General features: G+C 24.3%; 1 protein-coding gene across 1 annotated transcript; it reads left to right on the top strand.

The window, feature by feature from the left end:
* Positions 1–7,741: 7,741 nt before the first annotated feature.
* On the top strand, positions 7,742–10,490 carry LOC101494727 (gibberellin 2-beta-dioxygenase 1). Its single transcript, XM_004488595.4, has 3 exons — positions 7,742–8,285; positions 8,587–8,932; positions 9,875–10,490. Exons 1-3 carry the CDS (start codon positions 7,897–7,899, stop codon positions 10,121–10,123), a joined length of 984 nt encoding a protein of 327 aa, XP_004488652.1. The 5' UTR covers positions 7,742–7,896; the 3' UTR covers positions 10,124–10,490.
* The last annotated feature ends 1,771 nt before the right edge of the window (positions 10,491–12,261 follow it).

The raw sequence follows: 12,261 nt of genomic DNA, 5'->3' as shown, positions 1-12,261 counted from the left end.
AATCTTTTGTATTTTTTATTTTTTAAATAAATTTCAATTATTTTTGCAATTTTAAAATATTTTTCAATTAAATTTTTATGTTTCTAAATTATTTATTTCAAAAATATTTTGATAATTTGTGATAATTAAACTATTATAAAAACATTTCTTAAAAATTTAATCATTCTTAGTAGTTTAAACCGTCACAAATAATTAATATTTTTTTTTTATAAATCTGACAACTTAACGAGGACTAAAACCTCACAAATTTGTAATAGTTCTAAAAAGGGAAATTTAACATATGGTTTTCCGAACCTCTCTCATTTGAGAGCATTGATAATATATATGTTCCTAGATATTCTCCTTCATTTGATTACTATGGCCACTTCTCTCTTGACTTCTTGCACTTTTGTTTATATGTTTAATTTAGTGAAATAAGTTTTAGTCCTCAAAAGTTTTAGAGCTTAAGGTTATCCTAAAATAATCTAGGACTCAAGAACTCATTCTAGCAATTGGTTCAAATGTAACACAAATCAAGCCTAAATAGAAGAAACAATATTTTATGTCTCTGTTAACAAAAATATTTTATTGTTTCTCATATATAATGAGAGAGAAGTTAATAGTTGTGTTGATAAATTATTTGGTCTTTCTAGTATGACTTACAATTGGTGGACTTTGTCACCTAGTTTAATTTTAGAAGATTTTAGTGAAAATAGACGCAATCTTCTGTTCGTTAGATTTTGTTCTTTTTTTTTTTTTATTAATAATATTTGTTAGTTTATGTTATTAGTGAAAATTATTAAGATGAAGAAGAAAATAATAAAGAAAATGATGAAAAAGAAGATGCATTTTCTTGTTTTGAAGAACTCGAATAGAAACGTGATGAACTCAACAAACACATACGTTTTTTTTTTTTTTAAACAGAAATAGTGAAAAGGACAACAATCCAAAATTATATAACATAAATAGTAACTTTGTTAACAGGGAAAAAAAAACAAAGGATTTAGTTGAAAAAAAAAACTTAAAGGGTATATGCGAGATTTAAACCTAATTTAAAAAATTCAAGTTTAATTTTTACTATACTTGACGGTTCATGCTTCTTTATATTTTTTCTTAAAAAATTTAGTACTACCTCAGGTCCCTATTATATAAAAAAATCGATACATTTTTTAGTTTTTTTTTGTTTCTATTTTATTGTCTTTATTATAAGAAAAAGAAACACATTTTAAGATATATATTATTTATTATAATTTATTTATATCCCTTTTTAATATAAATAAAATATTTAATACTAAGGGTATAATTGGAATAACATTATAATTTTATAATATTAAATAAATTATTTAATGCTATGGGTAATAAATATTTATATAAAATATATATATATATCCCTTTTTTTGATCTGGATGTAATATTTTTATATTAAAAATTAGAAGGAATTTGTACCAAAAAAAAAAAAGACTAGAAAGAATAATTAATAAAAACAAACAAAAATATAATAAGAGTTTAAAAATAATGTGCACTGATAATATAAAATAATTTTACATTAATATTTAATCACAACCATTTATTTACCTCGTATTGTACACTTTGTAAATGAAAAATAATTATTTAATTATAATAGTAATGTCTGAATTAGTCCAGCTCCCATCCCCTTTTTATTTATTTATTAAATACAATTTAGATAAATTGGGTTCTTCGGGATTACCCCATTTTTATACTTATTATCTTAAAACGTATTGATGGGTTTAAAGTTCCAACCCATATTATAAAATCAAAATGGGATAGTTTGATAAACTCAGCCTATTTGACACTTTATTTTACCTATCCATTTTGTATATCTGAATCATTGGAATTTGTTGGCTATATTATATTGAAGTCATTACAATTTTTATCAACATCACATTTCAAGAGATGCTTCTTCGTCATGACACGTGGAAAATAAAGTACTATATATCCATATCCAAATGTAAAGTTCACATTTGTAAAGAAGATCATCATCAAATACTTTGATTCTTCAATTGGAGAAAAAGGTTGAAACATTCCTTTGAGTAAGATAAATCTTACATGGCTTTTGAACAATATGGACATTGATCAATTTATCCACGTTAGAGTTTAGAATCTCGAATTACATTCGACACCTTTGTTTCCCTAAACACGTGCAAAGGAATATCATTAGGTTCGGAATTATTTTTTCTTTTAAAAAAACCAAAGAAATACAATTAAAAGTTTAATTGTCCTACAAAATCAAATTTTATATGGTCAACATATTGTAATTATTCACAAACATTACTTTATAGATAATTATAATAAATATTGAATATTTCTAACAATCTAACAGTTGTGATTGATTTAATAATAAAAAAAAATTTACACTAATAATATATAATTTTTTTAATTTAAATATCATCTTTTTTGAAAAATTAACCAAAATGTCCTGCTTTAAACAAAAAATATGCCAAATTCTCCTACTTTTTTATACGTTCTAGAGATATTTAGATTAAAAATATAATTTTTTTAATCTAAATATCATCTTTTTTAAATAATGTGTCCCCAATATTTTGCAGATAAAAGCAGTGACACGTTATTTTTTTTATTACATTAACAATATTTTATTTTTATTATTATTATTATTTATAATTTTTTTTGGAGGAAAAATATGAATGATTTGTTAAGAAAATAGAATTGTGTTATTTTTTTATTTACAAAAATTATGACACTTTATTTGTTTTGGCATATGCACTAAGTTTGATGTATTTTTTTTATATTAAATGTATTTTATTTGATTTTATTATTATTTTTTACTACATTTATAGTATTTTATTTTTATTATTTTTTATTTATTAGATCGGAGTAAAAATATGAGGGAGTTGTTAACAAAATAAAATTATATTGTTATTTTATCTATAAATTATTATACACACGTTATTTGTTTTGACATATCGAATCAACGAATTAATTTCGATGTATCTTTTTTTTTAATTTAATGTATTTTATTTAATTTTATTAATATAATTTTGTTTTTTAAAATAAAGAGAAAAAAATTAAACATAGTACATGGTCGCATTCCCAGAATGCATATAAAAAAGTAATTATTTATTCAGTTGGTAGCATTTCAGGAATGCATATAAAAAAGTAAAGTAATTTAGTATTTTTTTTTTAAAGTGCAACACTTTGATTAACTTAAAAAAAAAATATTTCAATGAAAAACCTAATATATATTATTAATTAAGTGGTATATTATAATCACGAATGTTAACACAAGATGTATCAAGAAAAGAAAGAAAAAAAAGTAAAAGATAGTTATATCCAAACATGAGTACAAAACATGAGCTCAAAACACCCAACTCCAACACCTAAAGGTATCAAGCATTGAAGAAAATAGGCACAATTTATTAGAAAACAATTTGTTGAACTAATTATGCTCAAAAAATATTTGATTGATATAAGAACTGCTTCCGCTCACTGAGAATTAATCAATCTTTCTTCTATTTCCTCTTCATTCTAATATTCGGGTATTGGGTTTTGGGGACAAAGATTAGGGTGGTTGCATATATTCTTGTTACCAAACTTGGCATGGTAGACATTTTCCACCCTCCAACTTTCGAGGGTATCGAGCATTGAATAACAACTTAGTCAGCTTGTTATATAAGTCTCACATGCATTCATTGTCATTTTCATTTTCATTCAATCAGAAATAAATTTCTTGATCCAGTTATGCTTTCATCATGTGCTTACAAAATATTTTGTGAATAGTTTTTTCTAAAGTCAAAGTAATATAATTAACAAACATGAATTTTAACACACGGTGTGTCGAGAAAAGGAAAAAAATTACACAATCCTTACAAGTAACATTCGGTCAATGCTTTTTTTTTATTTTTTTATTATTATTATTCGGTACAAGTAGAGCTCTCAAAAAACTTCCAACACCAAGGTCCCCTTAATTTTATTTAAAAAAAACCTCTAATATTAAGCCTCATATCAAATTAATTTTTGTAAAATTTAGGCCCATTATTTCATGGGGCCTAAGGGAAGGGGCTCTGGGGGATTATAGGCCCCAATATTTTGTTAATTTTGAAATTTTTTTCTTAAAAAATAAAAAAATATTTTTTTCTTAAAAAATTTTGTGAGAAAAAAAAATTTATTAAAAAGATAAATCATTTATATCAAAAAAAAATCAAAAATTTTTTATCGAAAATTATCGGAAATTTTTTATAGAAAAAAATTGAGAATTTTTATACTAAAAAATCGAAAAAAATTTATAGAAAAAATCGAAAATTTTTTATCGGTGAAAAAATCAAAAAAATTTATTTCTCAAAAAGAAAATTGATTTTTTTTTAAATAAGTTGGCCTATGGGTCCACTAAGTCCACAAAATTTTAGGGAGCTTTGTTTTTTGGAGCCTTTTAAATTATAAATTTTTTTACCCTCTTCAATATGTGGGCCGAAACCAATAATTAGGGGCCTATTAAATTGACAGCTTTAAATACAAACATTATTCGCATCGTCTCTTGGAAATCTCTTCTTTCAAAAATGAGACATAAGGAAAAATAGGATGACAAAAGATACTTTATTCATTTTAATATTAAATAGGGTATAGGTAGAAAAATGTAAGATAACTATAGACAAAATAACAAAGTATAAAATAAGACGATAACAAATACAGTAAAACCAAAAATATGTTATAAACTTTAACGCGTAATTAAAAAGGTTAAATATATTTTTAAATTAATATAATTAACTATAAAATTAATTAACTCTTTTTTTGTCGTATTATTTTTATTACATCTCATTTTTTGCTTTGTTATTTTTGCCTATAATTATCTTACATTTCCTAACTATACCTCATTGAACATTAAAATTAATAAGCATTTTCGTCATATTTTATTTGTTTACATCTTATTTTATAAAGAGTAGTCAAAATAGTATTTACATTTGAACTGAAATAAATATTAGGGATACAAGTTTAAGAAAATACGGATTATGCCTCGTACGTTTGTTCAATCTCTAACATTTTTTTTGTATTTTATTACTCTTTTTATTTAAAAAAAATAGGGGAGAGGATTGGAGGTCAAAAATAATATATAAATATTGTGTTTATCACTATTGCATCCTCAAGTTACGACCTAGTACTAAAACATAAAATCAATTCTTTCACATGAACGCTAACATACTTATTTATTCAATTTTCTCAATAGAAATAATTGAAATATAAAATATTATATAATTATTTAAAAATATGTTTTAATCTCCGAAAATATATTAATTTTTTGTTTTAGTTTGTGTAAAATTATGTTTTTGTGTTTAGTCCTACATAGACAAATAACAACAACAAAAATTACAAAGGCTACAACCAAAAGTAATATATTTGCAATGACTAAAAATAATATTTGAATCAAAAACTAAATTATATGAATTTGATTATATAAATAGAGTTCGCTAATGAATCAAACGAGTCAAAGTGTATATAAGTGAAATTCAATTTATCTATTTAATGAATTCAACTTCCAGCTAAGTATGATTCATTTAGCTCGTGAACTAAGTTTAATGAATTAGTTATCAAATCTCAAATTATGTTTGAGTTGGTTTCGTTTCATTGTTGTCTTAAATTTAAAGATTATACTGATAGCACAAGACACATTAAATAATATTTTGATAATTTTGATTTATTTAGAAACTACAATGACCTCATCTCTTATATTCAAATGAATTAAATCACTTTTTTCTAAGTATATCTTTGATTTCTAGATTTCCTAGTTTGAAACACTTAGATTTGATTTTGAAGGTGTAAATTTTTTTTAAAACAACTAAAGTTATTAATTAGTTGTTATCTTTTTTTATTATTTTTTTTTGTTCGACGGTGTTTGACCTCGAGTCATCAAATTCTATTACCCTTAACTCAAATAAGTTGAGTTATTCACTTATTTTGAGGTATAAGTTTAATTTTGACATGTTTGATTGTTCTCAAGTAAATTGATTTTAATTTAAAATTAGAATTTATAGCTATTAAATTTAAACGTGATTTTTATTGAAATTTATTGTTCAACTCTCTTTTAGTGAACATATATAAATAGACTTAATTGCAATTTTAGTCTATTTATTTCTATTGATTTACGAAATTAGTCAATCTATTTTAAAAGTCGACAGTTTTAGTCTCTCCATCTGATTTTTTAATTAACAAATAATTATATGAGATATTTTAAATAATGTAACATATGATAAAATAACGTATAATGATTAATATCTATGAAATTGAAATAAAACATCGAAAAAACTTAAATTTCAACTTCGGAAATTTTATATTTTTAATTTAATTGATGATATATGAATAATTAATATATTTAGATTGTTCTATATTATAGAATTGTATGTCATGTTATTAAAATATGTCAAATTACCGTTTTATTAATTTAAAAATATGAGAGAGACCAATATTGTCGACTTTAAAAAATTTAATACTAATTTCGTGAATTAATAATAATAGAGAAAATAATTCTATAAATTAATAACAACCAAAAGATTAAAAATTACAATTAAGACATATAAATATCACTACTTTATATGAAACTAACTTTTAAATTAAATCAATTTTACAAAATTGAATTTTATGACACGAGAATCAAAACATATACAAAAAAGATTACATGTGCGTTCAATCATATTACCTATTATGCCAATATGTACTGTCATCATAATATGATGACTAAGTTTGTATAGAAAATTATTATATTGCTGATGCCAACGTACGATATTTTAATTTCAAATTACTTTCAAACAAATAATTAAATCTAAAATTCATTAATAAACTTTAAGTGGAACAGGATATATGTAACAAAAAACTCAAAGAAAAAATGGCATATTAAAGTAGTTATTTAAAAGGAAAGATAAAGTTTAAAATTAATAAACAAATTAAAAGATGGTCCCCTATTGGGAATTAAAGAAGCAAGTCAAGACCGAATTGGATTGCATGATCATAAAATAATATTGAAATAGAAGAAAAATGAATTGTTATCATTTGTTTTAGTTGAAGAAATGAATTATTATTAATAAAAAAAGAAGAAAAATGAATTGAGTTGGTCCCCTCAGAAAGTGAGTGACCACAGGACCCCCAAGAGAGAAAGATATTTCATATTTATAGACTCCGTGTGCTTTGGGTGTCTGCTATCTCTGTTTTTCTTTTCCTATTCAATCACACTTCAGTCCTTTTCTTTTACATGCTTTTTATTATATATATCTTCCATTTCTTTAGATTGAGAACACTCCATCTTTAATAATTTAAAATTTGACTCATAATTATTTTAGATTTTTTAAATAATTCATTTTTAATTAAAATTTAATAATTCTTTGAAATTAAATATTTTTATATATCTTCTGTTTTTTAATTTGACTTTTGATCTTCTCAATTATTTTTTTAATAGATTAATACATCAGACTAAATTTTTAAAAAAGTCAGACCAAAACTTAAAATAAATTTTCTTATAATAACAAATAAAATTTAATTTTTTTTTTTTAAGTAAATCAGATCTATCTAAGCAAAGCTCCACTTTTTTCCATCTTTTTTTTTTTTCATGTAACGTAATGAAAGTTGGTGTTTGTAATTTTTTTTGTTGCATTTTATCTCTTTTTTATGTGAAATATTTTTTTCTCCAATATAATTATATATATATATATATATATATATATATGTGGTTTCTCCCTCTATCTATCTTCCCCTGCCCCACCAACTTGTGTATAAATAGCCCACAAAACCCAACCGTTTTTCTCAAGCATCATTTGCTCAAAGCCTTATCAAACTCTTCTCTTTCCATACTTTCATTCATTGACTCTCCAAAACCTCTTCAAAACACTTTTCTTCTTTTCCTTTTCTTCTCTTTCACCTTTTTTCTCCCTCTCACTTCAATTTTACCAACAACCTTAAATGGTGTTATTATCCAAATCAACATCAGAACAATTTTCCTATGTTAGGAACAACATGCCAACCACATTTTCCTCAACAATTCCTCTTGTTGACCTCTCAAAACCAGATGCAAAAAATCTCATAGTGAAGGCTTGTGAAGATTTTGGATTTTTCAAAGTCATAAACCATGGAATCCCTATAGAAGCTATGTCTCAATTGGAATTTGAGGCCTTCAAGTTTTTCTCTTTGCCACTCAAAGAGAAAGAAAAAGGAGGTCCTCCTAATCCATTTGGGTATGGTAACAAAAATATTGGACTCAATCGTGATGTTGGTTGGGTTGAATATCTTCTTCTTACAACCAATGAAGAACCCAATTTCTCTATTTATGGCAAACATACAGACAAATTTAGGTACTAAATATCAACAAAAATCAATCTTAATTTTTGAGGAAAAAATTAACTTTCTTTTTTTTAGTTTTTTTCTCTCCATCATCTAATTTCTAGAGAAATAAATTTTAGTAATTTAATATATGAATTTTTTCAATTAAAATTTAATTTTGAATTCTCTTTAAAGATATGTCTTTGAACTCAAAAATTTATTTTATAAAAATTGAGAAGTTATTATATTATTATTATGGTATAAAAGTACTTGCTTATTAATTATAATAATAATTATTATTATGAAGTTAATGATATGAGTATTAATTTGTAGGTGTTTGTTGAATGATTATAAGATTGCTATGAGGAATATGGCATGTGAGATACTTGATTTAATGGCAGAAGGGTTAAAAATTCAACCAAAGAATGTGTTTAGCAAACTTGTGATGGATAAACAGAGTGACTCTGCTTTTAGGGTGAATCATTACCCTGCTTGCCCTGAATTAGCTTTGAATGGTGAGAATTTAATTGGGTTTGGAGAACACACTGACCCTCAAATCATTTCACTTTTGAGATCAAACAACACTTCTGGTTTCCAAATTTCTCTTAGAGATGGAAGATGGATTTCAGTGCCACCTGATCATAGCTCCTTCTTCATCAATGTTGGTGATTCTCTTCAGGTACTATGCTACTCAAATAACTAAATTCTTTTTTTCTTTAGAGTTTATTACTTAAATCATTTTGCATGTAGATAGATAAACTTCTCCTTTTTTTATTAGCTTTTTGAAAAATGTGTTTTGTAGTTCAAAACTTTGGTTGACTAATTTTCAATTGTTAGATATACACCTGGTCATACATATCTCCCTCTTTCTCAAAACATTAAATAATTGTAAAAAGTTTTGCTTTCATGTGTTGTGTCAGAATTATATTGTATGATATTACTACTTATCCATATTTATAAACTTTATTTTGAAAATAGATACTCCTAAGTATAAGTTATATTTTAAAATATTCGATTTATTCATTGTTTTTCTAAAATATACTTTGATTTAATAATACCAAGGTTTTGAAAATTAGAAACAATAAAGTTAAACGTATTTATATATAAAAAGATATTTTAGGGAACATTCATATATAATATATAAAATAGACATATTAAATAAACAATTAATTTTTTTTATTGGAATGAAAAAGAACGCATAAATACTTAAATAGGAACAAGGTAGTAGTAATATACTATTATATATTTTATCTATCTCGTAATAATTATCATTTTTATTTATTTTATATATATTTAAACTACTGATATGTTTTTTGCTATTATAATATAAAAATGGAATGTAATATTTTATGAGTAACTTATATAATATTAATTATATGTTACAATTACAAAAATAATATAATATTAAAAATTTAAAATAATATTCGTTTAAGACTTTTTTTTTCCTAAAGTGATATTATGTCTTGTCTCATGATTCTAATGTGATTATCTTTATAATTACACTAGTACTCTAACTTGGTTTTATTATTGTTTTTTTTTTGTGTGTGTGTGTGTGAGTAAATTATTGTCTTGTTTTGCTCACTTTTCTTTTCCTCTTGGTTTGGTCGGTGCATCAACATAGGTTATGACTAATGGGAGGTTCAAAAGTGTGAGACACAGAGTTTTGGCAAATGGGATCAACCCAAGGCTCTCAATGATTTACTTTGGTGGACCACCCCTTAGTGAGAAAATAGCACCATTGCCTTCACTCATGAAAGGAAAAGAAAGTTTGTATAAAGAATTTACATGGTTTGAGTATAAGAATTCAACCTATGGTTCAAGATTGGCTGACAATAGACTTGGACACTATGAAAGGATTGCTGCCTCCTAATGCAAGATTATTATTATAGGGTGTTTCACTTGTCAATACAAAAAAATAGGGGGATACAATACATACACTATAATTATTATAAAGGGTCTTTTGTTTTCATTTGATTTTCCTTTTTTTTTTCCTTTTTTTTTTTTTTTTTTTTTTTTTTTTTTTTTTTTTTTTTTTTTTTTTTTTTTTTTTTTTTTTTTTTTTTTTTTTTTTTTTTTTTTTCTTTTTTTTTTTTTTTTTTTTTTCTTTTTTGCTACTTTAAGGTTACTTTTAAGTCATAATGTGTCATAGATATGATAGTATTTATTCCCCTTTTGCTTCAATACTCATGTAAGTACTTTTTTAAGTAAATGAAACCATGTGTTTGATATGTGTTCAATTGATCGTTTTCACATTACAATATTTATTCCATTATATGTTTTAAATCCACAAATTGAAGAATTAGGTGAACGCAACTCATTATTGTGAATATATTAGTCCACCAAACACACGTAGGCTTGTTTTCATTCATGACCGGTCCTACATTGCAATAAATCATAAGAATATATTCAATGTAGAGTATGATTTATTACATGGTAGGATAAATTTTTTTAAGAAATAACCCTTAAAGGTATAATCCAATAGTATAGATTGAGAAGATAAAAAGTGTTACAAAAGACATTGTTGAATAAAATATCCTTGAATTTACTAACATATTTGAGCTAAGGAATAGTACCAAAAAATACAGAGTGGAGATAGTAGCACATGGTGTTGATCAGAACATTTTTGTGGGCTCATGTCCCATAGGGACCATCCTTTGATCTTTGAGTGGAATATGAAAACCGTGGGCATTGTTGTAGCACAAGGCCCAAAATAAACCGCGTAAGAGAGAGACATAACACAAACGTTCCAAGAGTGATGACATGTTCAATTTCTTCAACACATTTTTGGTTGGAGTGAAGATGTAATGAGCAAATCAATGATAGGACCTAAATCCAAGTTCTTGGAACAACCAACCTCTCAATGATAAGATACTATCATCCTAATGTGGGGATGTATGAGTTGTGTCCACTGCTTCCTTTTCTTTAAAAATTAATATCATTACAATTTTTTCAAAATATTATTTTCTAGGTCTATCAAGATATTAACATGTTTTTTTTTCATAGAAAATTTTAAAAATAATTCAATTCCTTTTAAAAAAACCTACTTTGATAAAACAAATATCTTATTTGTATTGAGAAGAATCTTGGCCGAAATGATTAATAATCATTATTTTTATGTGAAATATCTTTAAGTAAACGTTATTAAAATGAGTTTGAATTGAAATACTAGTAATTTGATTTTAATTTTTTTACCATTAATTTGTTTTTGATATTTTTAATCTAAATTTATATAAAATTAGTATACATTATTTTAACTTAACAAAAGTTACATTTTATCTAGAGATGGATTCATAGGGGGCAAGGATGTAATATAAAATAATAATTAGATACAAAATGTGAAGACGACAAAAATATATCTGTTTTTTTTTTCATTAAATTTGATGACTATTGAATTAGAATAAATCACATTTTTTTTTCATTTACCCTTTTGATCGCTAAATTGATTTCAATGTAAAAAGTATTTTAATAAAGTCATACTTGTTTCACAAACTATTATTAAAAATATCAATGTTAAACAAGAAATGAGATTTATAGTTAAGGTTTAAAAAGTAGAATGGATTTTTAGATACAATGAGAAAAATAAAGAAACACTAGCTAACGGTGCGAGAAGTACTATAGCTCCCCTCAATTCATCATGAAAAATAAAAATATAACGGTGCAAGAAGTATTTATATATTGATTTTTTTAAGATTTTTATTTTTTAATAATTGAGAGATATTTTATGACACATATATTGATTTATGTCATTAACCACTTTTAACACCTCATTAACTACTAATATAATATAAGTGATTAACTATTTTAGAATACTACAATTTAATTGTTAAAGAAGTACTTAAAGTGGTTAATCCCATGTATTTTAATAGTTAATGAGATATATGTTTAATAACTAGTTGATAACATGCATTTTAGAGGCTAATGACACATATATGTATTTCTGTTACAATAATATTATTCTTTTGCTTAAATTGTACTTTTGGTTCCCCTATTTTAGGTGAATCGTGAAAA

Source organism: Cicer arietinum, chromosome 1 (assembly GCF_000331145.2).
Source record: "Cicer arietinum cultivar CDC Frontier isolate Library 1 chromosome 1, Cicar.CDCFrontier_v2.0, whole genome shotgun sequence".
Taxonomy (NCBI): Eukaryota; Viridiplantae; Streptophyta; class Magnoliopsida; order Fabales; family Fabaceae; genus Cicer; species Cicer arietinum.
The sequence above is the reverse complement of the archived record's forward strand: the minus strand, read 5'-3'. Positions and strand labels throughout refer to the sequence as shown.

Excerpts from the sequence above, each read along its gene's own strand:
- LOC101494727 (XM_004488595.4), top strand. The coding sequence starts at position 7,897 with ATGGTGTTATTATCCAAATCAACATCAGAACAATTTTCCTATGTTAGG. Across the intron at positions 8,286-8,586 it reads AAACATACAGACAAATTTAG|GTGTTTGTTGAATGATTATA; the intron begins GTACTAAATATC and ends ATTAATTTGTAG. Across the intron at positions 8,933-9,874 it reads ATGTTGGTGATTCTCTTCAG|GTTATGACTAATGGGAGGTT; the intron begins GTACTATGCTAC and ends GCATCAACATAG.